Source organism: Hippichthys cyanospilos, chromosome 7 (genome assembly GCF_059441005.1).
Source record: "Hippichthys cyanospilos isolate Australia breed blue-spotted pipefish chromosome 7, RoL_Hcya_1.0, whole genome shotgun sequence".
NCBI classification, from domain to species: Eukaryota; Metazoa; Chordata; class Actinopteri; order Syngnathiformes; family Syngnathidae; genus Hippichthys; species Hippichthys cyanospilos.
In genome coordinates, this window is record NC_142375.1 from 5,812,240 (window position 1) to 5,840,214 (window position 27,975).

Genomic DNA, 27,975 nt, shown 5'->3' on the forward strand with positions numbered 1-27,975 from the left:
GTCAGCTTCAAATGGAAGGTGAAGGAGCACAAGTTATTTCATCATCTTGCTCTATGATCTAATGGAGTTAAAGAGAATCCATGTGGCAATCTGAATTTCTGGTCCATATCCAAAGGCTTAAGGCAGTGCTTGAAAATAATGGCAACCACATAAATATTATGTTTTTGGCCAATATTTGGACATTACACATACATTACAGCAAAATAATTTCTTCAATGCTGTTCCATGAAAAAAAATTAGAAATTATTTTTTAATGTACATAAAATTGATCTAGTTTAAGCATAACATATACTGAAGCCGCTGGGGAAAAAATGCCTGAGAACTGTAATTGTAAATTGAGACTGAAAACCAACATTTTTTTTCTTTCTGTCACAGAAAATGCTCATTCAGTTCTCACAACAGTCTTGCAACGTCAAAGGGATAAACCAAGCGGAATTGGTAAGGAACTGGCAAAATCTTGTAGTGCACAGTTGACTGCATACATTAAAGTGTACCTCCGGGGAGCACAAATTGTAATGGGTAAAGGGAGGAATACTGTAGAGCAGGCATGTCCAAACCCAGTCCTCGAGGGCCGCCTATCCGGCATGTTTTGGAGGTTTCTGTCCTCCTAACACACCTGATTCAAATGATCAGCTCATCAGCAAGCTCAGCGGAAGCCTGACAACAAACCTGATCATTCGAATCAGCTGCATTGGATGACGGAAACATCAAAAACATGCAGGATAGGCGGCCCTCGAGGACCGGGTTTGGACATGCCTGCTGTAGAGTATGATAAATAGCTAGTGTTCCAATTTTTGTGTTGTCCATCCATCCATCCATCCGTCCGTCCATCCATCCATCCATCCATCCATCCATCCATCCATCCATCCATCCATCCATCCATCCATCCACAGGCGCATGCGGGAGCTTTAGGGGCATTACGGTAAATGCAGCACTAAACACTCCTCCTGTCCGTAGCTATAACAGACATGGCAGCATCTGGAGGAGTGCCACCCCCCCATGTAATATCATTTTATGATAACTAGACCGACAATTATATTTAAAACATACTGTTGGTCGTTAAGAACACATTTATTTGCACGTTTTTGAAATTTATAATCAATTCTTTTTTTTAAAATGAAAAACAGTCTAAATCTTACATATTGTCACTTTAAAGGCTGATTTACCTGTATATGTTGACCACACATTTTATGTGGCTTGACCAACAAGTGTTCGCGCTCCGTTCCCGATCAGCAATCTAACCGATACGTTTTTCGGTAGCACAGTAGAGCATTCTTTCCTGTTGACATGTAATCAAGACATTGCCCTGCTACGTTGCTTTTCTTGAACGCGGTTCCAGCCAGACCTGTGTGAAGAGTTATATGATTGCCAATTGTCGAGCCCCCTCCCACCTTATCAGCCAGCGACTTATCATGGTGTTAAATGCACTAGCTAGGTTATCTTAGCATGGCAAGAGGAATTGTTTCTGTCATCCCTTCTCAGTTATGTTTTCATTATGTATTAATTAAGTGCATAATATACACTGTAAACAGTGATGCCTAACCATCCACCATCCACTACTAGCCTTTAGAACAGGTGAACTCAATGGAGTTTATAGCATTATATAGGAAAAATAAAGTCAGCCAAAAATATCAATCAAAAAGAAAGCACCGTGTTGTTTACCTTGAGTGCTGCTCGCTTAGAGCAAAAGATGATCAAGTTCTATAGACCTTGGTTGTGATCATGTTTCCGGGAGGAACTTCAAAATAAAAGTATACCAAGACTTTGTGTTATACAATACTTGCCATGGTACAGTACATCTTGAACCTTTGACTAGTCTTCTTACAACATTTGGCTTTAGGCATTGCCGGGTAAATTTGCCCAATCTCTGCCTGGGTCATTTTACACTGTAAATTTTCACTGCGAGTTCCATACCCATACTATACAGCCACCTTGGCTGTGATGGACGTTGATTGGCTCTGAATGATGGTGATGAATGTTCAGAATTCATAGTTTTTGGCACACAAAAGTACTGCTTTGTCTAAAAAAACAGAACAACAAAACACAACAGTATGCCATTTTCCCCTGATGCCCCACAAATGTTTCCTTCTGAGCTCTGTGGGCTCATTGAATTTATTCTAAACTAGAATGAATATTTGCCAGAACTGTGTATAGTTTATGGCAACTGAATTTTTGTCCTACGCAGAACAACAAACATCTCCAAATGAATGAAATGGTGCAGAACGAAGAGATTGAGGAGCTACGCCGCCAATTTAGGTAAAAGAAGAACAAAGCATAACTTCAAAACTGCAATGTGGTTATTTTAAGTGGAGACCGTTACTGAAAATTTGCACCCTTGATGCAGAAAGACTAATTGTGATCTGAAAACTGCCACAGACAAAATGGATGAGATGACTAAACAACGGGAATACCTTCAGCATCAACTGAAAAAAAAGGTGACTTTATATGCACACACACACACATACACACACATATATACTGTATGTATGGATGGATAGATCAATGCATCGTGTAAGCGATGTTTGTGTTTTTTTGTTTTTCTTTCAGGGCCCTGGAACAGAAAAGCAGAAGACAGTGGATATAGAGAACAAAGATAAGGCCATTCAACTGTTAATCCAGGAAGCTGCTGTCCGCACCAGGAAGGAGGTACACATGGGCCAACAATGTATCGTATTCCGTCAAAGAAAGACAATGATCACTGAAATTACTTACTCTAAATAAGATAAAACTATGAAAAATATGGTCTGGTTCCCTACAATGTAGCATTTTGTTGAACATATTTTTGGGACATGCGCACCAACTGTTGTTGTCCGGGATTTGCAGAGTACCTTCTTCAAGACCGCATGTTTCCACTGTATTTGTTCAATAGGTTTATTCAAATGCAGGTGTTTGGTCGTCAAACAGGATCACGACCAATAACACAAACTAAGATGGCTAAGAATAAAACTTTGGACTGGCTTTATAAGGTATTGATCGAAACAAGTGGTTCTCAAAGTGGGGTCCGTGAAATTATTTGGGTGTTTTGGAAGTGATTCATCATTCTACAGTCATAGATTTGTGCCTTGTTTGGCTTAGTCTTTGTTTTTTGGCGCTGCCTCTGGCACTGTTGATTATGCATTATGTGGTGGGGAAAGATGAAGTTCAGTTGGGAGCAGTCGCTGTCGGTGCGCATGCGTTGTTCCTTCACTTTGTGAGATGTGGCCCACGAGTGTCTTTGAGTTGTGTTTTCTTTGTTGGAATGTTGTCATTTATGCTAATGTGCGCAAAATGAGTCGTTTGTTGGTCCAACTTAGTAAATAACATGCTAGCTAATGTCAGTGCTTATCTTTAGAATGTTATATAGTTGCCTTGTATGTATTTACCTCATTAGCATCTGCGTTTAAGGTAGTTTTTTCCTTTTGGTTATGGTTAGCATTGGGAAATGTTTTGCATTGATAGTCATGCTCGTTTGCACCTAATTAACATTTTGTATTGAAAGGAATATCATTAATAATTCAGTTTTATGTTTGATTTAACCTATGTAATTTGCATGTATTTAGTAATACATATTTTTTTTGCATATGGGACATACCTGATGACACAACTAAATTAAAGATGAGTTATACTCACTTGCTGTTCACACTGTTTACCTAGAATCTAAGTATTAGCAGCCACTGTAACAGCTAGGAAGGACATGGCTCTAATATATATATATATATATATATATATATATATATATATATATATATATATATATATATATATATATATATATATATATATATATATATATATATATATATATATATATATATATATTTGTGTTCACTTAGTTCTACTTGATATTGTGAAAGTATTTATGACTCTTCAGTAAAGCAATCTATTCAACCAGTTTAATATATTTATTTTATGGCAGTGATTTTCTTGTCAGACAACATGAATAATCTGACATTGAACCCTAATTCTTATGTTCACCAGGTAGATAATGCTCGAGAACTATGCAATGCCGAACTCCATCAAAAAATAGAGGAGCTGTCCCATTTGCGAATGGTGAAACTGTTTAAAGATCCCGTTTGTTCTCTGCTCATAACTTTGAGACTGTTGTCCTCATTCTCTCGGTCTGAGTTGATCCAACTTGTCTCCAGGAGTGCGCAATCAAAGAGTCTCAGATTGAGAGCTGCAAGCATGAGAAAAAAGCTCTTGAGAAGGAACTGGAAAAGGTGCTTCCCAGGAAAAGGAAGTTGGAAGACATACTTCTTGTATTTGAAGGATGGGCTCAAGCTCCCTTTTGTTTCAGATGACAAAGTACCGGGCAGAGCAAGACCTTGAAAAGATCAACGCCCTTCACCAGAGGTGTCTAGATGCAGAGAGGATAAGGGACGACATGAGCGTCACACTGAAAAGTGCTCAAAGCAAAATGAAGAAGTTGGAAACTGAGTGAGCGACGGATTTTTTTTCTTTTTACTTCAGTCGTTATGGCATGCTTCAAGACGAGCTACATGACTCGACGTCAGCCACAGGCAGCACTTTTGATATCATTTTCCCCCATCTCCAGCAACAGCGAAGAGCTGTTGCACAGCCAGGAGGAAACGAATCGTTTGCAAATCAGCTTGTCTGCAGCTCGGAAGGACTGTGACCAAATCAGTGAGGAGCGACTCCGGTTGCAACAGGAGAACTTGCAGCTTCACAGGGAGATTGATGAGCTGCAGAGAAGAATCTTGCTCATCCAAAATAAGGCCAAAAATGAGGTAGGGTCACATTTTTGAAAGAAAGATCCAAAACAACAGAAAGAGAATGCAGAGGTAGGCAGTTTACATGTTTCTGCTGGTCCGACATTCGTCATTGTCAGCGCCATCATCAGTCCCTCATTTTTTTTTCAAGCCGGACAAAATTGTCGGTCCGTCAGTTTATTCATTCAACGGAACATTTTTCTCCATTGCTTGGTGGTGCTGTAAAGCGACGATTATCACATTGACCGCGAGCCCATTGCCGTTTGTACAACAAAGATGCACAATTTACTGCAACCTCCCGCTGTCCAGATCTTGCAGATGGAGCAAGAGTGCAGGTTGAAGGAGCAGACATGTAATGCCCAAATGTTGGTGTTGGAGGAGAGGAGCCGTAACTTGAACGCCGAGCGGATGCAACTCCTCACAGCGCAGCAGAAAAATATTCAACGCGAGAAGGATGACGCAACAAACATGGCGAAGGTCTTTGAAGCTAGGATTCAACATCTCACGTAAGAACTGATTTTCTTCTGATATATTATTTGAGAATGTATTGGTTAGAGAGCAGAGGTGTACCATGAAATAAACTCGACTCTATTATTCAATGCAATTTCTGAGATTGTGGATGTGAATGAGCGATACCATATTCCATCTATTGAGTCCGGATCCACGACAAACTACGTGAAACACAAAAAGAATGTTGAAAAATGTCTTTACGTATGACTATCCTGTATTTGTGTCACGCTACATTTTAGGACAGAGATGAAAGAACACAAGGAACGATTACATGAGCTCGAACGACAGCTCGGAGCCGACCGAGGTTTGTACAGCACGGAAATCTGCAACAGACCTCCTCCACGTTCTGTATCATGTTAACTTCTGGTCTGCGTGAGAATGCATGGTGACAACATGGGAAACGTGTTAAAACCCACAACCGAATTGATTGGGCTGGAGGAGCTATCTCCAGAGGTGGGCGCTGACGGACTGTCAGTCAGACCGTTGCCCGTTTTGCCAACAGACTGACGAATGACGGGAATGTTAAAAAAGCGGCAATTTAAGAATGTCTGTGCTGCAATTTTCATCCATCGGTGTAATCATCGGGAAAAACATGACGTTAGATGTCCGTCCGTCATATGCCCGCCATATACTAAATGTCCATCAGCCTGCCACACCCATTTTTGCATGACTGAAATATACAACTGACTTGGATGTTTATCTGCTATGTTGCTGCATTTTATAGTAGCACTGCAATCAGCCTGCAGTCAATGTGACAATAGTCACTTTGCAGTGCCGCTTAGCAGTGGCGAAATATGTTCAGTTGAGTGAATAAACTAGGTTGATTCAATTCAGTGCTTGCCATTCACGGCTGTACAACAGCTGACTTTACTGAAGGTTTACAGTATTTGTAGTTGCTCCCTTTCTTAGTCCTGGTATCAGGTTTCTTGCTTATAAGAGCATTCCGGGGTGCACTTCCCTGGCACCAGGTGGTCACTCATTCAAGTAACCAATAGGAGCGGAACAAATTTTCATTCTTTCTCTGATTGGCCCTCGGCCAGGAAATGCAAGGTAGAAGCCACAATGTAATATTGAGCAACTTTTTAAAGTAAATGCAGAAGGGTGAGAAAAAATGATTGAATTTGAATACTTTTGATGTAGCTTACTTATGAGTCTTTAAATGTTTCCACAAGACTGACATTGTAGCCGTTCTGTACCACTCTTATTGTTTTATGTTTGCAGTGAGAGAGTCATCCAGCAGAGAATCAAGGGAAGTCAGTTTGCCACCAGAGGCGATTGATCCATGCTAAGCAAAGAGCTGCAAGTGCTACACAACAGGTATAATAACATCTACAGAGTGAGATCTGTGGAGTACAAATGTCATATGCTGCATGTCTTGTGTATTATATGATCTTCAGTTGCCCTTGCATAATGTGATTTTTTTCCATCATTGTTCATGTAGTCTAACCCTAACCCTTTGATTAAATGTCTAAGGTATGAGGTCATACGTCAATTATTTTGATGATATTCCCAATTATAGTGAAAGCATATGCACTTGATTTGAATTCTTCTTAATGCTAATGATTATTTTTCCCACTGCTGTTGTTTTTGACATCCCGGCGAATGAACAACTTTGAGGCTGCATTAGGATTTTGAATGTTCTATGTGATTTTTCTTGAAATGTTATTTTTGCGTTCTTACTATTTTCTATCTGGCCTTCGTAAAAGTGGATCGTGCTCACAGAAGCCTTCAAATTCAGAACAATATGATTGACCACCATCAAGATAACGTGTTTTTATGAGTGACAATCATGTGACAATAACATCATTTAATACACAATACCTTAATTTTCTTGTAATACAAGAATTAACATTCTGGGTGTACCAACCAGACAAGTCCAATGCAAGTCCAATGACAGATGTATTACTTTCAGTAACTGTCCAGAACTTAGGGCAGACGTAAGCATTTGTAAGCAGCATAATGGTGTTGTGCCAAAAAAAGAGCACCAGATGCAGTATTTGCTTTGAGGATTTTGATAGAAAAGTACAGAGAAAGCGAGAGGGAGCCGCATTGTGTCTTTGTAGATCTGGAGAAAGCTTATCAGTATGTATGAGGAAGTCTGGAGTGACAAAAGTATGTTAGAACAGTGCAGGACATGTATGAGGACAGTAAGACAGCGGTGAGATGTGCGGTCGGTGTGACAGAAGAGTTCAAGGTGGAGGTGGGACTCAGGGATCAGCTCTGAGCCCCTTGTTTGCTATGCTGATGGACAGACCATCAAAGTTAGACAAGAATCTCCACGGACTATGATGCTTGCAGATGACATTTTGAGTCATCTGGTGGAGGAGAAGCTAGAGTGGTGGAGGTTGGCCTCGAAAAGAGAGGCACGAAGATTAGCCGCCGCAAGGCGGAGTATATGTGTGTTAATGAGAAGGACCCAAGTGGAAGAGTGAAGATACAGAAAGAGGAGATAAAGAAGATGGAGGATGTTAAGTACAGTGGACCCTCGTGTTACAGCGTCCCTGACTTACGTTGTTTTCATGTTGCGATGTCGAATACTGCGTTTTTTCATTCCCTCTTTATGGTATTTTCCAGGTTTTGCGACAAAAACAACTGTCATGACCCTAGGGGCTTGGCTATATTTGTGTTGTTTCATCCCCGTCTTCAGGCGTTTTTAGGTAATTACACTTATTTTCTGTTGCCGTCCCTGCAACGCCTCACTACAGTTCTGGTCGGCCTTACTCGTTTCAAAATGGCGGAACGGTAAAGCTTTGTTCGATTGTGAGTGGTTTCAAAACCATGTTTATAGTGCATTTTACTGCTTAATTCAAACTTGAAAGTGTTAGCCATGGGTCCCAAGATTGCGAGTGATGTTAAAGAAAGAAGTTAGAAGATGATTCATAAAGAAACGAAGCTGGAGATAACCGAAGAAATATGAAGTAAGCTACCCTTACTAGGGAACATGGGCATAACAAGCGGCACTCAAAGGTAAATAAATCCTTTCTATATTTATTACTTAAGATGTTTTCTGATTGTATACATGTATATTATGAACACGTAGCACGCACTATACTATTTTGTTACCAATTTTTTTACTATGTATGACCAATTTTGATGTTTTTACCTGGGGTTCTAAACGCATGAGCTATTTAATATAGGTTTGGATTGCCCATCATACGCTGAATTCACTTTACGAGCCCAACCGCGGAACGGATTAATCTCGTAACACGGGGGCCCACTGTATTTGGGATCAACAGTCAAGCGCAATGGAGAGTGTGGAATAGAGGTCAAGCAGGCTGGAAGAGGTGAAGAAAAGTGTCAGGTGTGATAGAAGAGTTTCAGCTAAATTGAAAGGAAAGGTGTACAGGACTGTGGTGAAACCAGCGATGTTGTTTGGCCTGGAGACAGTGTCGTTGAGGGAAAGACAGGAAGCAGAGCTGAAATTTAGCTTTGGGAGTGACCAAGATTGCAGAGAATTATTGTCACATGTATAGCACGAAACCATACAGTGACATTCTTATTTTGTTCACCTCAGCGAACAGAAGAAGGCAGCCATGGTGGGTGCCATCATGCTAAATATAGATCAGTGGCGGTCCGTGCATATCACACCAACAAGCACTAATTGCAGCAAGAAGTTGAACATACCTCTTGTTCATGATAAGAATCTGGCACATATCGCTGTTTGTCATAATTCCCGTTTCATGCTTTTTGACTTAAGATGGATAGGTTCAGAATTGAATACATCAGAGGGACAGTACATGATGTAATTTTGGAAGATAAAGTCAGAGAGGCTAGACTGTTCTCAGCAGATCCACGATCCAAACTGTGGCAAACATTCACATAGCAAAGCCTCCGCATAGACCTCAATCGGTAATGAACCCCCACAAAAAAATAATTACCAGAAATAACCCTATGTTTGACAGAGTATTACCTAACCGTTCTCTTGACATTGTTGCAAATGAAATAATAATGCGCTTGAGCGTACTGGTCCAGACAATGCCATTCATTCCTGTGCTGTCTCTGTGTCAGCTGACTGGTTGCCTTCAAGAAGTCTTTTTTCCTCAGCGGGCAGGCCGTTCCCCGACTGGTTGGCAAGGCCGTTCTGAGCAGCGTCTTCTATCTGCTGAGCGGCCACTTCCTCCTGCTCATGATAATACTGGGCCGTTTTTCTCTTAAAGCATCCCAGCTTTGGACACAACAAAGAAGCAGAAGAGGGATTTCAGTAGAATTACCCACATATTTTGGACATCGGAAAATTGTCACACATCACTGACCTTATACATGATAATTGTAATGAGAATCATAAGTGAAAGTCCGAGTCCAGTTCCCGTTAAAATGATTAACTGTTTATCAGGTGAAATGATGAACTCGACGTGAACTTCAGTCTGTTGACAGATAAAATGCTGTATATATGATTTGAAGTTATAACCTGAAAAATGATGGCATCCCTCTTCTCACGTGCCCGCCCTTTATTATTAGCAGCATAGGATATGATTAGCATAGCATCAAAATCAACAAGCACTAATTGCATCAAGAAGTTGAACTTACCTCTTGCTCATGAGAAGAATCCAACACATATCGTTTTTTGTCGTAATCAACATGTATCATGCTTTTTAACTTAACCTCTGCACTATCGCCAGTAAATCTTTTCAGAAAGGCCAGATTCTGCAAAGTCAGAATTGATCACTTACCAGATTAGATACATGGGACATGGATTGCGTGTGTGAGTGCATGCAGGTCTTTACCTGTGCCTGCTCTTCAAGATTGCGAAATTGTACGTCTCCGGACAATACAAACTCAGTGGAAGATTCTTTTTCCAGCGTGACGGTGTCACACACAATGATTTTGCAGTCTTTTTCTGGTGAACAATACTGAAAAAATGAATCGGAAAACATCCTTTTGATTCAACGTGATTCTAAATTGTACATCTCTGATAATCATTCGACTTACTTCCAAATTAATTCCAGTGATGTTCTTGCACTGAGTTTTGCTCTTGAGAAAGAAGATAAGATTAAATGGCCTATATTAAAAAGCATGTGGGCTATCTGTTCCAAAAGTTACCTGCTGTACAAGGACTTGATAGTTTTCCATTTCAAAGTTGTGTTGGAGTTTGGTCGCAAAGCTCAGAGACACAGTCACAGGAAAAGACTTCCAGCCAGGATTATCCACCTGCCAAGAGCGGGGGTTTGTATATTTTAAACTAGGACTTGGAATGGTGTCCCTTCCCTTAAGGTTTCTCAAAGATTAAGCGTAAGGCCTCACCTGCACTTCTAAAGTTATCAAGTTGCTAGTACAGATGTAAGTAAATTCTGTATTTCTTCGTGTTTTTTTTTCCCCTCATTTTCAACCCCCAAATTGAGGGGGTCAACTTTTACACGCGTAACTCAAAACCAGACCAATTTTCTACATACGGTATATCATTGTTGGAATACATTAATTGGAATGCGGGATGAGTAATATGTCATTTACAAAGCTTAAAATGCGTATATGTACCTCTAATTGGATATGCATCCGTTTTGCACTTCCAAATGCACTTACGCCAAGCACGCCGGCTTATTGCCTTTTTGTTGTCAACAACGAGGTTGCGTGGATCATTTTTCCGGACATTGAAGCATTATGAAATGGAAAAGAAGGCTTGTCCATTCAAGACAAAAATGCAAGAGTAGTAACATGGCACGCGTGGATGTCAGCGGGTAGGGGTAGAAACACAGTCAAGAGCAACCGATTCACGTAATATACAACAGTATATTATTCCATATACGGTAAAGAAATGCATCTAAAAGTACTGTAATTTCATTTTAAGAATTCACCCAATAATTCACTCAAAGGAAAAAGGGGCTTCGACTTATTGAATCGTACAAATACAGTAGTTATTTTTGATCTTACAAGCCTCGATTTGCAAGATATGATACTTATTGTCGAATGAGCGTGTGTGACTCACATGCGACTTATTAAATGACCACTCATGCTATACGCATAGTAAAAGAATTGCTCTTACCTTATAAATAATGGACATTCTTTTCGGCTTTGTATCCTCATCTGTGAAGTTCAGATAAGTGCTGGTGTCCTCTTTTCTAAAAGAAAAAAAATTACACTGATTACACTGAGTATGTTACAATTTATGTATTGCACTGTACGTATATGCCTACCTAAATACAATTTGGAAGAAATACACTATACAAAACGCATTTTCCTTTTTTTTTTTTTAATATTTCATTTTTTTTTCCCCGGTTTGATTCCCAGCCCATGCACCATTACCCAGCTACTGCCGGTTCCAAGGCCGATTATTAAAGCCCGGGTGGTTTCATCAGAAAGGCATCTGCCTTAAAAACTGCTGAACAAATCATGTGAATGATTAGGTGTGGCAACCGCTAATGGGACCAGCCCATGTCACAACAACAATAACCTTTCGTAGACATATGGGAAAAGCACAAGTTTCGCTGCATGTAAAACAATCCTGTTTATGAGGACTTACACTGTTATTGCCATTTTTATTTCAAACTGTACTGGGAGCGTCTTGGTCATCTGAGACATGGTGGAGTTGTTATTGTCACTGGGAATACGAAAAAGGCAGATTTTTTTATAGTGTCAAAAAATTGTGAAACATGAGTAAAACCGCAGCAATTTCATCCTACCTTTTTCCAGTGACACTAATTGCAATAGTGTCATTCCACTGATAATTGGTGCTGATGCGGAAAGAGCTTTGAAATGTTGCCTTCACATGCAAGAGAAAAGAACATTAGAAAAGCAGAAAGAGCACATCAATTACATCTCACATACTTCAGGAAAAGCAATTGCAAGTAACTATGAAATACGATTTGTTTACTGGTCTAAATCAGTAGTTTTTAAGCTTTTTTGAATGATGAATATCACATGTGATTTTTTTAAGTACCCCCTAACCAGCTTAAAGCATTTTGGGAAAGAAAAAAAAAACTTTAAACAAATAGCATTCATTTGTGAGTTATTAAAGTTTGGAACAACAATTGTAGTGGTATCTTCAGGCATATTTTATTCATCAATTTGAGGAGATTGATCGTGTAACTGTTTAAGACAAAAAAAAACAACTAGATAGATATAACATGGTCAAACATGTCTATTGCCCTTTTTTATATAACCAATATATAAGCAAGGCTTCAAGGCTTGATACTTACAAACAATAAGAATAAACTAAAATGAATACATAAATAACAATTAATGGCAAAATTGTGGCACACTTGCTGAGTGCAAACTAATGAACAAAATGAAGCCTACTTAGAACTAAGCACATTATCTACTTTGAAGCAAATATTAATCAATTAGCTCTCACAATTTTGTTTTCGGTCATTTAATTCAGAAAATGTACTCAGTTTTTTTGCCAACTGGATTTTTCAAAATGGGTCTCAATTGACAGCACTGTACAAATTAGGAATCAAGTGAGAAACTCAACGGAACCATAGGTCTGAATCAGAGCAGTCAAACGACAGTCCTCGAGGGCCGGTACCCTGCAAGTTTTCAAAACTAACAAAAATGAATAGGATTCGTTTCAAGCTCATGAGAGAGCTTGCTAATAAGCTACTCATTTGAATCTGGTGTGTTGGGGAGAGAAACACAGAAAACATGCAGGATACCGGCCATCGACTGGAGTTCGACACCTATGGTCTAAATGATTCCCTAGTTTTTCAGTCATTTGAAATCTTGCTAAATCACATTTCTGAAGCTACTGGTGTTGTGAGGTGTGCAAATATATTGGTGCATCTTTTAGTGAGCACAGATCATTAACAATGGATGTGGTTCAGTGTCGCTCGCTGCTTTTTCATGAGGTTACGTGCTTGAAGTAAAACTCACGCTTGATCCACTGCGATACACAGGAAGGCTGATCCCACATATCGTTTTGTCAAAAATCCCTTCCAGGTCATCACAGTTATGGAGCGTTCGTCTTGTGGACTGTTGCATAACATGCACGCGCGCGCACACACACACAGAGAACCAGAATTAAGAGCCATTTATACTTTCTATGACTAAAATATACAATTGAGTAGCTTGAACACCCTATTCACAGTCAATATATACTAATATAATGAAGCTCGGATCAATATTTTGGATAAAACCAGACATTTGAGATAAAATAGTAAAAAGCGTATTGTTCCAATTATTTTGCCCAATCCTTTCATACAAATGTATTGCTTAACAATAACAGGAATACATAATGAAATTAATTAATATACAGTGACCCCCCCCCCCCCCTCCTACTTCGCTGTTAATGGGGGGTGTCAACCCCCCCGCGAAGTCTGAAACCCGCGAATTAGGGTATCAGTTCCTAGATTTCTATGTACGCCCCAAAATAGCCGCAGTAACCATAAACACTCCTTTGTGTTGGTATTTTTTGCGTATTTAATTTCTTTTCTCCTATTATTTAACATTACACTATATTCATTAAATAACTAATATTACTTAGTTTGTTGAGAATTTGTTCTCAGGACTGGTTATCTGCACCAAGTCTCCGGTGAGAGAGTACGCAAGTCATCACAATGAACTTCACATTTATTTTGGCTCATTTCTGGTGTATCATGTAGTATCTGTTGAATAATAAATCAACAACAATGTTAAAGTCAGTAAACTAACAAACACTTGCCGATCTTTAATCTATGAATTTACTGTATTTTTAGCCGACATTAGCGGGTTAGCAACAACAACTACTAACTATAAAGTGGAACCTCTACACAAACGAATACAACAATAATAAACACTCATCGCTTACTAAACATAGGCAGTAGCGTGCGTTATCAGCATAAATTATAATAAACTATAAATATGAGCTTACGTTGTCATTCGCTGTCACCGTAACAAGCCAAATGACGCACAGAGCGTAAAACAGGAAACGGAAATGCAACGCGACCCGACAAACTAAAAGCATTGATTTCAAAATAAGATAAGAAACGTCACGAACTCAAACGCTTGAAGAATTCTTAACATAGTTATTAACTAATATTACTTACCTATCTGATGAATACAGTACTGTATAATGTACTTTTTTGCTTTTTTCATTTTTTCTATTTTTGCGCAGTTTTAATTGATATTTTATTTTGAAATATTTTTAATTTTTCCTGGAAAAACCCATGAAGTACTGAGAGCGAAGTAGGAGGGATCACTGTATATTTGTTTTCACAGTGATTCAAATATTTTAGATTACCTGTGTAATAATCTGAAACATTCTGGAGTAGGAGAGTCCAGGGGGATAGTACATTGTCAGGCTGGTGTTGTACGAGTCGTCTCCGCGATTGGCTATCTTAATGGACAAGTTTAAGAAATTTTCTTCAGCCACCAGTAATGTTGGGGTCCTAAAGGATACGGTATATATTTTATATTCATTAAGATTCAATGTTGGCGCTAGCAAGATGTACTTACAAGAAATTGAAGTCCACCTCAATTTCAGCGATACAGGTGTCATTCTTTTTACACTGCTTTTCAAAAGGAACCTACGAGTTCAGTTCGAAGTGTCGTACACATATTAGTACTGTACATAGTACATTTAAGATAATGTCACGGCCAGTACCTCGATGAAAGCTTGTGTTTTTTCATCCGCGTTCAGGACAGCATCTGCACTTTGACTGTCCACTTGGGAGAAGTTTAATTTGATCCTGATAGGTGACAGTGTGTCTTTCACACATTTCTACAAAAGGGAAACGATCAAGTGAATCATTGTAGACCCCAACTTTTGAAGTACTGTACTTGCATGTACGGGTAGCGTATGCATTCATACTGGCATGTAGATGGGGGAATGGAAGCATGTGTATTCATCCAGCGGTTCGTTGGCGAACGTAAGATTTCTGGATTTCCTGTCACTTTGACTGAAGAAACCTCGGTGGGCTTGTCTTGTTGGATCCACATCAAGCATGAAGGAAATATTTAGTCCTAACTTCATAGCTCCTGCAAAGACACGCTTTAGAATTAGTATTCACAACTCAACAATTTATCCATATACTGGGTTAAGTCTTATTCTGAAAGGGAATAAATCCGGAGTGCTGGATGCGTCACGCACGAGTGACGCCAAGCTAAAGAGAATGTCAATGAAAAAAAAAAGTCGTTGTTTGATTTTGTTGTTTTTCTTTTAGTGTCCTGAATCGACAGTTTGGAGCCTGTTCACTTTGGGAACCAAAGAGAATCAAGTTGGCTGAGCTCTGTCGTGACTATGCTTCCGGTAGGAACTTTAAAGTAAAAGCTCACCAAGGTCGTTTGTGTCACAGTTACTTGTCCCATAAGTACAGGTTTTTTTTTTTTTTTGAAAGATTGGCTGGCTTCCTCACAACATGTGACTGTTACTATGATACAGTGGCTTGACAGGCAGCACCTCGCCTCATTGCATAGCGCAGTGCTTCCCAATTATATTTTGCCATGCCCCTTTTAGAAAAGAGAAAACTTCGCACTCCCCCCGCTCAACACGCTGACTATGAGATTATTATCTATAAAAATGGTATAAGAATACATGAACCCGTATCCTTTTTAACATTAACAAAAGAAAAAAGTAATATAAATCACCTTTCAACAAATGTTCATTATTTTTTACAGCGTTTATACAGGTCTACAACAGAAAAAAATAAGCCAGTACATCAAAGTGTCTGCAACTAAAAAAAAATATATATATATATATATATATATATATATATATATATATATATCTTTTTTATTGCGATGATTAAAGCAGAATATTTCATGCATGTTTTTCTTCTAGCATTATATAGTGCTGCTCGGTGAATAATGAGCGTACAGAAGTCTCTCGATTGCAGACATATTTATCGAATGCTGACATATTCATGTTAGTATACCCAACTATTTTTGAGTTAGCAGACTACTTGATAAAATGAAAAAAAAAAAAACATGCAGGTGGGTGATGTCATCATTATCAGGGAACACGTTTTATTGATGCTGCATTCATGTGGTTAAGTTATGTAGGTGTATCTTTATCCTGAAAATTGATTTTTTTTTTTTTTTTATCCATGTCCCACCCTCTAAAATGTTAACTGGAAAGAAGTAATATATTTTCTCTAGGATCCTAATTCATTCATGCTCCATTGTATCTGCTGTTTACAATGTCAACATGACTGGTGTGAAAATAGATACATTAATTAACGCTTTACTGGGCATAGCGTCTGTTTTCGGACAATAGTTTAAACAGGCAAAAATGAGCTTTATTAGGCACACATTTTTCTATTTTTAAGTCCTAAACAGGCAAGAGTTTTCAGGATTTTAGAGACATTTAAGGGATCGTTAGAATTCAAGCGATGGCTGTTACGGATGATTTTGGCTGTTTTGTCCGTTGAGACTGTTTTTGGAATTGGATTGGTCGCCGTTTTGCCCGTTGAAACTGTTTTTGGAATTGGATTGGTCAACATTCTTACCTGCTTTATTTCTTGTTGTTTCTACCAGTTCAAAGCAGACTGTCAAGTTAGTCATGGTAAAAATGGTGTCTGTTTTGCCTGAGCAGTCAATGTTGTCAACGCTTATCTCTTTTGGTTGAAAAGACAGACGAGCTACAGCATTGATAATTGGCTTGGACCTGGAAAACATTGAAAAATTATGTTTTAGATTTACTGTACCATATATATATATATATATATATATATATATATATATATATATATATATATATATATATATATATATATATATATATATATATATATATATATATATATATATATATATATATATATATATATATGCAGAGAGAAAGAGAAAAATAACATGACAATAACATTTACCAGTCTTAGTTTTGTAGCATATATAACATTCATACCTTAAGACTACAGCTGCTCCATTGGCCCCAATGACAATATCTGGTAGAGCGTCATCTCCGAGGTCTATATTTCTATTTATGGCCTGTCCAAAGAATCTCATTCCATGTTTTATTTCCTGTCCTATGATTCTCTGGATTGAGAAACACATTACTGGTATGTATACGTAGTGTACACTCAGTGACCACAATATTAGGACTATAGAGATCCAATAAAACAGCTGCATCAAAAAATTCTATCTTGACAACGATAATGCAAAGTTGTATTTTGTTGTTATTTTAATGTTATCTTGTGGTTGTAGTTTACACTGTATCTGATAGCTTGAACATTAAATGCAAATGTGATGAATGTTTACTGTAAATGTAATAGAGTAAAAGGCATATTTGTCCTCAAGGGCCGCAAACCTGCATGTTTTCCATACTGCTCTCTTTAACACACCTGATTCAAATGATTAGGATCATTTTCAAGCTCCTGCAGAGCTTGCTGGTGAGCTAATAATTTGATTCAGGTGAGTTAATGACAGAAGCATCAAAAACATGCAGGATTGCCGCCCTCGAGGACTGGAGTTTGAGACCTACGGAATAAAACTAGTACATGTAAAATATATAATTATAATGAATACATGTGAAATAGAGTTTTATGTAAATGTATATACGTGCTGAGTTGGTTGGGTTTAATTTATCTTCGTATGAGCATAGGTGCTACACAGAGCAAGCATTATATTTCAGATATTGTTTACAACAGGAACTCTGAATAGTAAGAGATGTTGACATCGTACAGTACGAGCATATACAATCAATTTCCGGGGTTGTTTGACCTGTATTAACCAGTCACAGGTTTCATTTAATTTACAGTGTGCCTCACCTGACTATAAACACTGCGTATTCCTTGGTGTTTGTGACCAAAGTAAATGTAGACTGCGCCTGCGTTATCATCCTCAAGGGGGGCCCCAATCGCAACATCTCGCAGGCCGTCTCCATTCATATCTGCAAGACTGGCAATGCTGCTCCCGAATCTCCCCCTGGACCGCCCGCTTACCATGATTTCGCTTTCCAGCAGCGTCTATAGAAAGTAACCACTTGAGCATATTCATTTACTCAGTCGGCTTTTTTCACAGTGACCCGTACTTAGTCGTCGTTTTAGCCCACCTCATCGGTCAGTTTATAGATGTAGATCTGTCCCTCAGACTTCTCCGGAGGGTGGTAAAACATTGGCGCTCCCACCAGGAGAAAATCACTGTTACCATCTGAGTCCACATCTAGAGTACAAAGGTCTGCTCCAAAATAGGAGCCAATCTGAACATTTAGGGGAACAAACATTTGTTTTTTTTATATTGTTTATATTACTTGTTTTGAACATAGTACATAGCGGCTTGCAAATAGGCCAATGCATCAACAAAAGGCGTTAATAACGATCTATGCATATTTCACAAACATCTACTTTAAGGTCAAGTTACAAAATGGGTCGTATGCACGATACGTGACTACATACAATATATTGCATGAACTTTACAAACCTGTTCCCCATTTATTCTTTGAGTGACATTCCAGCTGTTCCCGTTGTGTGCAAAAAGTACGATTTGTCCTACGTGCTCAAATCTTGGTGCGCCCGTGAAATATAGAGGAACCCCGTTCATCTGTCCCACGGAAACAGAGTATCCTGCAAGAAAGTACACTTCAGAGGTTGTACTTCACTGCCCTTTGAATACACTGTATGTGTTTATTGTCTCTCAGTCCAAAATTGTTTTTGTACAAAAAGTACTTCCGATCTTTTAATCTGCTTATTTTGTGCAGGAATCTTTGATGGGGTCTTAGGGTGAGAGTTGGGAATGGTCTCGATCAGTGGTTCTCAAATGGGGGTACGGGTACCCCTGGGGGTACTCCTGATGTTAAATAAAACAAACAAACGTGCAAAAGTTATTTAAAAATAATCATTGAATCAATTAAATGTTTCAGAAAAAAATAAATTCAAAATACACATTTTAAAAATTTAACATTTTAAAAACCCAGATTCCCCCCATAATAGAATGGTTCGACCCAACGTGTCACGTGCCGCCTCTCGTCACCTGTTCTAAATATTTTTGATTGGACAAATATTTATAAATAAGTCTTTTGGAGAACAGGTCTAACACTTTGTTGATGATTTTTCATGGACAAATATTTAGTAATAATTAAGTTAATGATTTATTTTGTGAACGGCTCTCTATTGTAATGCCAAAAGAGGATGCTTTATGCTTAATATTTTTGTGTGGACAATTATTTATTTATTATTATTTCTTTTTGAGAACAAGTCTGGCACTTTATTTTGAATTTTTCTGTGGACAAATATTTATTTACAGTTATATCTTTTTGAGAACAGGTCTGACACTTTGTTGGATTATTTTTTTTAATGGACAAACATTTATTAATAATTTAGTTCATGATTTATTTTGGTGAACAGATCTCTACTGTCATCCAAAAAAAGAACGTTTCATGTTTGATATTTTTTGTGGAAGAATATTTATTTATAATTATTTCTTTTTGACATTATATTTGCTGGGGAGTTGAGGTTAAATTGGATTGTGATTATGAAGCTTCTATACTATAAAAGGTTTCAAAGGAAATGGCTACCGCACATACCATCGATGCTAAAGTAAACCGGTAATGGCAAAATACCCATATAAGAGTCCATCGGCATTTGTGGATCTTCAATCTGTATCTCAGTTTGATCTCGGCGCTCGTACAGCGCACCGCGCCAAGAGTTTGATCCTACTGAACCCAGAAGCAAGGTGTCCTGTCAAGGCCAAATCACAAACGTCACAGTATGTTAGATCTTGGAGTGGGTTCTAGTTAAATGGTAGCTCAACAGAGGTTGCTCACATTGTAGAATACAGCGCTGAATCCCGTCTGCGACATTTCCTTGGTCAGGTTTTGGGCTCGTGCCACTTTGGTGTCTCCTTCTATGCTAAAGATGTGTTTTTGAAAGTTTTCCAGTAATCCTGTGAGCCCTTCATAATTCTCGATTTTGAAGGCGTATTTGTCCTTCGGGTCTGAGGCAATAGTCTGTACTTTCTCCAGGCTTTTAATTTTGACCTGAAACCACAACAATATACAGTAGCTGACTTCTGTATTTAGGTCAACTTAGTGAAACTTCGACTTTTCCAATGCTTCCATCACAGTTTCCAACAAGAAACAGAATTTCATCTCTCACCCCGATCACAAACCGAATAATGCGTTTTTCACTGTAGGTCTGGATAATCCAATTTGCGTCTTCATCCGTGTCACTTGGAATGCCATCTGTGATCAGGACCAGAACTTTAATTGCATCAGGTGAGGCACCTGCGTGTTTGTTCTCGAAGAGTTTTTCCCTGTTGGAGAAAAGGAAACGTGCAAAATTGTTTTTCTGTTGAGAATTCTCAAAAGGATATGATTTATGAATTGGGTTTAAAATTCTTGTATATTATTATTCTAGGGCAATCACAATTATTGCTATCTTCTTTTTATCTTTTCTGTTTAAATTTGTCCAGTGGTTATCACAGTGAATCAGCCTTTCCTTGCTCTCCTTGTCCCCTGCGTCTGCTCTAACTCAAACTATCCTCCACTTAGTGCACTACCTACAGTACATAGGTTTGGTCTTCCACTTTGCCTCCGACCTGGCGGCTCTATTTCCAGCAACCGTTCCACCTATACCGTTACTGTCCCTTCTGTGCACATGTCCGATCCTTCTCAAACTAGCTCCTCTCGCTTTGTCCAAAGCTTTTGTAGATAGACCATAGTTAGCCTGTTTTTACTGGAACTGCCTCATGTTGCGCAGAGCAATACTTGGACTCTGGTGAACTCAAGTGAACTCAGTCACAGGTTAGGGTTATGGTCATTTGTGAGACACTTAACATCAGATTAAAACATACCGATGGTATCGAGGAATAGATCGCTATTGCAACCAGTTCATGTCCAGCATCCAGTCATATGTGTGTTTAACCATTTGTGTAACCACGCCTCTAAATTGTGTTGAGTTGGAATTAAAGGAGATGCATTTGGAGTCATACATTGGGTCATTAGCTTTTGAGCAATGATCATAAGCCTACCAGTCCAGTTTCATGAAATAATTTAAAAAGCCACACAAGCAGAGTTTTGAAGCACAGATATGCATTTTTTATCGGCCATATAGTTACTTACAATAATCACTGTAACAGGACGAGCTAGAGGGCGGAAGTCAGTTGGCTGTTAGCAGCCAACTGCAACAGCAGCTTGTGTTAGCTGAGGTCGTTACAGCATTATTTTCAACAAAAGAAGTTAACAGACTGAACCAACGTCCGAGTGCATCCTTCTTCACACACAGGAATATTACTAAAATGGAGAGGATCATGTAAAGGTTATGATGTCTCCAGTTGATCCAATTAAGAGTCGCCAGGTGCGCACGGCGGAGCCGGTTAGAAAACATGGAAGTGGATGTATGTACACACTTAGCTTAACCCGCACACATTATATGATGAACAGAAGGAAATCTGAAGGATTTAGAAAGATGATATTTATTCTGTTTTACAATAGTTTTTACATTGCTATCAAGCTGTTTCTGTGCTCTATACACGGTAACATGAAAATGAACAGACTTTAACCCTAATGTTAAGGATGCATCCTACAGCATACACAGATGAGTATTCTATTTGGGAAGTTACATTAAGGTACTTCGCCATGAAAATTTAATGACATTTGCATATCCAACTCAAATATATCCCCACCCCCTTTCCGTCAATGTCGGTCCGTCATTTTTTCAAGCCAGACGAAATTGTAATTGCCAGTCCGTCGGTGTATTTTTGCCCAACCTTCCGCCACCTCTAGAGAGTGACGTTTGACAATTTTTTTTTCTGGTCCATCATCAGTCAGGCGCTGGTCTATTACTGTTTGCACGCATACTATTTTTTTTTCTGCTTTATTATTTACACTTAAAGTTAACATCGTGTCTGTGGTTCTACAGTTACACTGCAATTGAAACAGAACACATACATATAAGTGTAACACGAAAACAAAGCCAGCTAATGGGTTTAACCCTAGGCTATAATACACCATCATGTTTAATACAAGGGACGAGAGTGCAATTAACGATCATGTCCTCCGGATGGCATTAATATGCTTTACATGACTGAAATGGTAGATGGCGGTTCTCTTTTATAATTGCCTGCCCTACAACTATAGAGGACGGTTTCTATCCCGATGATTACATCGAGGGATTAAAGTTACAATTCCGACATTTTTATTTTGCCGTTTTTGTTTTTCGCATTCTTGTCAGTCCTCGGTCCATCAGCAAAACAGGAGTCCGTCAGCAACGGACAGACGGACAGTCCGTCAGTACTGACGAAGTTCCCACCTCTGCTAATCTACAGTATGTGTCACATGTCAGTATGCTGTGACTTGAGTTATTTTTTTTTCAAATCCATTTTGTGCGCCACTTACAGGAGTTCAGTCTGGGATTGTTTTTTTTTTTTTTTTTTTTCACCCTCCATCCCTAGGTTATTCTTCTGCAAAAATGGGGAAATTTAAAAGTAGACCCAGCTGACTCCTATCTATATCCCCCTGTTGCTCATTTATTTTAATGTCCCTTGGATGGGTTGTGTGTGTTTTTTTTTTTTTTTTTGTTACACCCTGTGGTACAATGACAATAAAGCTATTTTTTGTGTCTTCGTTTAACAATAAACCAGCACATTCTCTCCTCGTCACCTCTCATTCCTTGACCAACTCAGGTGTGCTCCAATCGCCACTATTTCCGCTCCAGCAATACTCTCTGTAACTTCATAACTTCACACCAAGAGATCTCCTTTTCCTTCCACCTCTGGGCCATAACATCTAACATTTGTCATCACACCTCCAGTTTCCAGCCTGTGTGGTTTATCTCTATATCTTTACATCTGTACATCTTCTTTAAAAATCAGACTGTGATAAAAGTTACTTATGGCAGTTCGGTATATTATTATTAAAGTTATGTTATTACATGTTAATTACTGCACTAAAATGTAATATCTGTTCAAGACTTCACATAAAAGTTACAAAGGAATAATTGAAATGGCCTAAATTATAACTACGTAATTATTGTCATAGTCGACTTGTTTTTACTCAATGAAAACAAACTCGTACAATACATGTAACTATATGTATTTAAATTGCTTTCTTCATTATATTTACGTACAATTCTTCGCTGATTGTGGGCTCATTTCCACTTAAATCGTCTGTAAGGTTTTTATATAGAACTACAGTACTGTAATGAGTGAAATCAACCTAGTAAAATTCATATCCCACAATGACACCTAGGTTTGATTAAAATTTTTAATGAATGTCTTCCTATAACTTACAACACAAATTTGAGAGCTTCGTGGGTGTTGGTGAGGCTGTCCATATGACGTTCCTTATCAAGTTTTTCATGCGCTCTCTCATTTATGTAGTCATTAAAATCAAAGACTGTTCTGCGAGATGTGGCAAACTGAACTGCTGCAAACTGAAAAACACACACACAATGAGTGTTTAAATACAGTGTCTCTAAAGTCAAACAACCCAAGCAATCATTTTGAAGTTAAAACAAATATAAAACAGCACTTCTCCTTACAAAGGTTCCCGTTCACTCAATCACGTTAGATGTTGCTAAGACATAGGCCCTGCCAGGTTCACTGGAAGCATATTAAGAATGAGATCCTTGCTCATGGACACTTCCGCTTGTTCAACAGGGTCAGGGATTGACCCCCCCATCTTTCCAGTTGGGAGTGGAGCGCCTGAGCCATGTCGATATTTTTGTGCCCACAAGAGAGGTGCATGTCTCCAGAAAAAAAAAAAAATTATATGTATTGTGACTTTTTTTTTTCTTTTTGGTCATGAGATGCCGTATTAAACTTGAAGTGACCTGTGCGACTCCTGCTTACTCACAGTTTGGCATCTGAGGATTTGCATATTTTACAAAGAAAAAGTACTAAATTTAAAATAGCTCTCCCAATTCACACTTGTGACCTTGTATCGATATTTTCGCTGAAGGGTGTAAGCTACTCATGTATTTTTTTTTTCCAGCGTTTTTAACACTGGCTTTTACAGTGATTTAGATTGAAGCAAAGTCTAATTTCTCAAATATAAGGGATGCGCTCACTTTTGTGTAAAATATCTTTAAAAATTGACGTCCCTCAGGGAAGTTGTAATGCAAGCAGGCCAAATTTTACTGACTAAAAATGGCCTAAAAATGAAAAAGATGTTTTCTCAGCTTTCAGATGCTGTGGGTGGGTCTGCTGAAGACGTTGAAAGCGTTGCCCGCTCCAAAGGCACTGGTCTCATAAATAATGTCCGCTGCTAACTGCTGGACAGCTCATGGGCTTAACATGTTTTGTAACGCAAGAACCCGGCAGAAATTTCTGTTGTGCCCAGGAGTTAGGATCCACATAACACATAGACGTCAGTAGTATTGAAAGGAATGCATTACAAAAGTAATGTGATTACTGTAATGCATTACTTTTGGGAGTAATGCAGTAGTGTAATGCATTACACACAAAAAGCAGTAACATTTTACTTGTGTCACGTTCCGCCTGGGTTATGTTCGGCTATGGGTTTTGTTGTAGAGATTTTGGGTTGTTTAGCCATTTAGTTTCTATAGTTCCTTCCCCGCGTTTGCCTGCCTCATTAGTTTGATCTTGTCCACCCGCTTGTTGACCTGCCCTCCTTCTCATCCAGTCAGCTTCCCCTGCCTTTTGTCTCTCCCCCAGCTGTGTCGTGTCTTCTCGTTAAGTGTGTAGTCTATTTAAGTTCCCAGTTTGCATTTGCTTCTTGTCGGGTCATTGTTTGTTTTCTGCACTGCCTGGTCCTTGCCGTACGTCTTCCCCCGCTGCCTTGCCTCGTGTTCCCTTGTGTCCATCTATACCGTGCTGCCTCCTGTTGCCCTAGTAAATTGAGTTTAGCGTTTTTGGTTGTACTTTGTATTTTTGGTCCATTGCAACCCTGCTTTTGTTTGTTATTAAATATCCTCCTTTGAGCCCCATCCCAGTCTGTCCTGCGTCCTTTTGGTTCCACCTTTCCCACATCCCACACTGCCTTAAGTCTCCATGCTCAAACGTGTCAACTTGGTACAAATGAGAGTAACGCAATGAATTCCAATGTATTTTTAAACTGAAAGTGGTGTTTTTTTTCCCAAATCTGCCAAAAACACCGCAAGATCGAAGGAGAAAAGTCTGGGACAAAATGTTTACTTTCTGTTGTTAGCATCTACTACAGCAGAGATGAGTGCGACAGCAGCAGACGACAAATTGAAAATGAACAAAAGGTACACAAGATGGACAGAGAGTTTGTCAGAGATCAAGACAAGAAGGATAAAATAGTTAGGTGCACTTTGTGCACGGCACCTAAAGAGCTGTCCTCTTGTCCAAATAGCACCAGTAATTTGACAAACCATTTAGAGTGGTGCCAGAGTAACGTGAAGTTGGCGAAAAGAAAACACATGGAGAATTGAGAGTGCGGATGAAACAAAGCAGGCGAAAATAGCGCTCTCTTGCTCAAGAGGTTAGGAGACTTGTGGCGGAGTATGTCATACGTAGAAGATATGCTGCCGATTTCCACTGTGGATTCGCCAGCATTTCCAAACCTTGTCGGCGAGATCCCTGTCACCACTAACAATAATGAAGAGCAAAGCTAAAAAATTCTGATCAATGTGTATCAAGATGAAGCATACAAAAAATCATGTTAAACAGTATGTTAAATACAATAACGATGATGTAGGCTAGTTGCTAATGTTAGCACCAGTGAAACCATTTTTGGAAAGTTTATCCCTAACCTAGCCGACTGAACTTGAATTTGAATATAGTATCAACACTGAAATTAAGAAAGGCACTGTTTCTGCCTACAGCATATAGTCCGGAAAATAGGGTACGTTCAAACATATATAACACGTTTATGTATGGATGGAGATCCTTGAAGTCACTTTGCAAAAGTCTTGCATTCGGTTTTGTGATTGAGTAGCCCAGAACAGATAAGTTCATTTCACCCTTTTTTAAATCTGTTATGCAATTGAAACAAGTCTGATGGAGATCACAGAGCAGACGGCGTTTGTCATTATGGTTTCCACTGTAAACATCACAACTTGGTTGATGGACCACTGACCTTGATGGATGTGTTTTTGAGGCTGTTCATTATGTCCACTATGAAATCTTTATTTTTTTTAAAGTCACTTTCACTCATGCTCCCGGACCCGTCAAAGAGGAAGACGAGATCTACAGTCTTCTTTTCGCATTCTACAAGGAGAATATATAGAGGTCGTAAGAAACACAAAATGTAACATTTTACTCGGGCCAAAAATCATTTCAGCTTTCGTTTTTTTTCTCTTTTAAGCAATTTATCAGTTGACCTTTTTACCTTGAAAATTTGGTTTGAAAGAAGTGATCTCCTGAAGATCCTCTGTCATCTTGTAGCACACACTATTCAGGTAGGAATTGTCATAACATTCGTGAGCTAAGTAAGGGCTGCAAACCTTCATGAGAACGAGGGTGACAAAAAAATAGATCCAAAATAGGATTGTCATCTCAGCATTTTGGCACACACATGTGATCCATGGAAAGAAATATGAAGCCGAAAGTGAAATGTGTGCATTCAATTATTTTCAGAGCAAAATGAGACACATGATTTTCTGTGAGTGTATGTGCTTAGTTGGCTGAAATAAAATTCAATTTGATTAATTGAACAGGAGCTCTGATATGAAAAAAAAGTAACAATAACAAATGAAATACAAGGAGAAAGTTGCAGGAAGCAAAAACACTATGATTTTGAACAACAACAAAAAAAACGAAACCATGATCTACTAAGAGAAAATGAAAATTGCACGGCATTAATATGACACTGCTTAATGAGTCATATCCTTACAGTGAACTGTGAGCGTTTTGGGTCCTCAGCTATGGACAGTCCAAGATGCTTGACTTGTATTTCTTTGCCTTCCATTGAGAGTCCTGTGACAATGGTATTTCAGCGGTACAAATTACCACCATCGCACTTTGTATTTTACTGTTTGTTGCCTCTTAACTCCAAGGTATTCTACTCATAACATACTGTACCTTGGGGGTTGAAGCACTTTGTAGTTTGGGTGTTTTCTGGTTTGCATATTGCCCCAGAGCCATTATTCTGAAGTGGTGCCGTGACAATTATCCTGAGGATAACAGAAATATCCATCCAATATCAATCCGAATTAGTTAGTGTTTGATACTGGTTGATTGGTCTTTCGCAAAGGCTGATGCCTTTTGGCCCATATGTATGGTATTAGGATCCATTTTTGGTCTTCTGATGAAACAGAACCGTGTCACACGCTGACCACACAAGTGTTAAATCACAGGTCAATTTCATCAGTAAAACACATTGGATAAAAAAATCAAAATAATCAAAAATAAATAAAAAAACAGATGAAAAAAAACCAAAGCATACCCCTTCTTGGAGCCAGAAACAAATTGAAGCACTTTGTATCCGAAGAAAGCTTCTTGATCACCAGTGTAGACTTTGGGATTTGTTGTGTCAATGTTGAATGCCAAAAACGCAGGGAAAGCTACAAATTCAGGGTTGAAAAGATCATCAGTTCAGCTGAGTGTTTCAAAGCGGAAATATCTGACACTTTTGGGTAAGGCATTTCTTATAATCTTATTTAATGGAGAATATAAGGGTGTTTTCACACATGCACTTGTGGCGAGATGTTTACTGTACATGCACTTGTGCGGAGGACTTGACAGTAATGTTTTTGTTGACCAAGCATTGTGGCTAAAAGTTTCCAGGAATTACTAAGCACAATCGGCGTGTGTAGCTTATATTGAAAGTATCCAAATAGCCTCAATTTTTTATTTTTATTTTTTTGCTTTGTGTTCCTTTTAACTGACCAGAAAATTGTTAAAATTAAATAAAAGAATAAAATATATAACAAACAAGAAAGAAAATGGTTGGAACTCACCATATTAACATAAGAAATCCAGCACACACCCTTTTTCTTAGAAAATTATTTGATTCACCTCACCCATTCCACCGCTCCTTTTGAGTACA

The 27,975-nt window shown here is 38.7% G+C and overlaps 2 protein-coding genes across 12 annotated transcripts in view; one reads left to right on the top strand and one right to left on the bottom strand.

Annotated features, from left to right (window-relative positions):
* LOC148420795 (sodium channel and clathrin linker 1-like) overlaps window positions 1-27,975 on the top strand; it is a 39,128-nt gene that overhangs the window by 2,676 nt on the left and 8,477 nt on the right. For 6 of the 11 annotated variants that reach the window (XM_088418943.1, XM_088418954.1, XM_088418947.1 and 3 more), the window contains 12 exons: window positions 376-438; window positions 2,186-2,256; window positions 2,345-2,435; window positions 2,548-2,646; window positions 3,958-4,029; window positions 4,125-4,199; window positions 4,277-4,416; window positions 4,535-4,727; window positions 5,019-5,215; window positions 5,459-5,523; window positions 6,441-6,536; window positions 9,264-11,280. In XM_088418943.1, coding sequence (XP_088275069.1) covers window positions 376-438; window positions 2,186-2,256; window positions 2,345-2,435; window positions 2,548-2,646; window positions 3,958-4,029; window positions 4,125-4,199; window positions 4,277-4,416; window positions 4,535-4,727; window positions 5,019-5,215; window positions 5,459-5,523; window positions 6,441-6,508 — 1,134 coding nt within the window. In that variant the 3' untranslated portion in view covers window positions 6,509-6,536; window positions 9,264-11,280. Of the gene's footprint in view, window positions 1-375; window positions 439-2,185; window positions 2,257-2,344; window positions 2,436-2,547; window positions 2,647-3,957; window positions 4,030-4,124; window positions 4,200-4,276; window positions 4,417-4,534; window positions 4,728-5,018; window positions 5,216-5,458; window positions 5,524-6,440; window positions 6,537-9,227; window positions 11,281-20,195; window positions 20,279-27,975 lie in introns of those variants that run through there. The other 5 variants (XM_088418945.1, XM_088418944.1, XM_088418948.1 and 2 more) reach the window with 5 other exon arrangements.
* LOC148420796 (integrin alpha-X) lies at window positions 5,047-27,953 on the bottom strand. The gene is made up of 29 exons (XM_088419137.1): window positions 27,950-27,953; window positions 27,373-27,490; window positions 27,009-27,100; window positions 26,821-26,903; window positions 26,317-26,431; window positions 26,065-26,195; window positions 23,292-23,434; window positions 20,159-20,315; window positions 19,828-20,040; window positions 19,624-19,741; window positions 18,486-18,628; window positions 18,118-18,264; window positions 17,834-18,031; window positions 16,972-17,102; window positions 16,574-16,731; window positions 14,938-15,104; window positions 14,731-14,847; window positions 14,583-14,653; window positions 14,368-14,515; window positions 13,023-13,121; window positions 11,834-11,913; window positions 11,674-11,751; window positions 11,197-11,272; window positions 10,260-10,367; window positions 10,149-10,190; window positions 9,944-10,069; window positions 9,747-9,863; window positions 9,473-9,583; window positions 5,047-9,384 (listed from the first exon to the last, which is right to left on the bottom strand). Exons 1-29 carry the CDS (start codon window positions 27,951-27,953, stop codon window positions 9,202-9,204), a joined length of 3,474 nt encoding a protein of 1,157 aa, XP_088275263.1. The 3' UTR covers window positions 5,047-9,201.

Bases quoted from the DNA above. Each gene is read 5' to 3' on its own strand.
- LOC148420796 (XM_088419137.1), bottom strand. The intron at 27,101-27,372 runs GTATGCTTTGGT...TGTTATCCTCAG, and splicing joins GTTTCTGGCTCCAAGAAGGG to GATAATTGTCACGGCACCAC. The intron at 14,848-14,937 runs GTATGAATGCAT...TCCCTTTTGTAG, and splicing joins ATTCCCCCATCTACATGCCA to AAATGTGTGAAAGACACACT.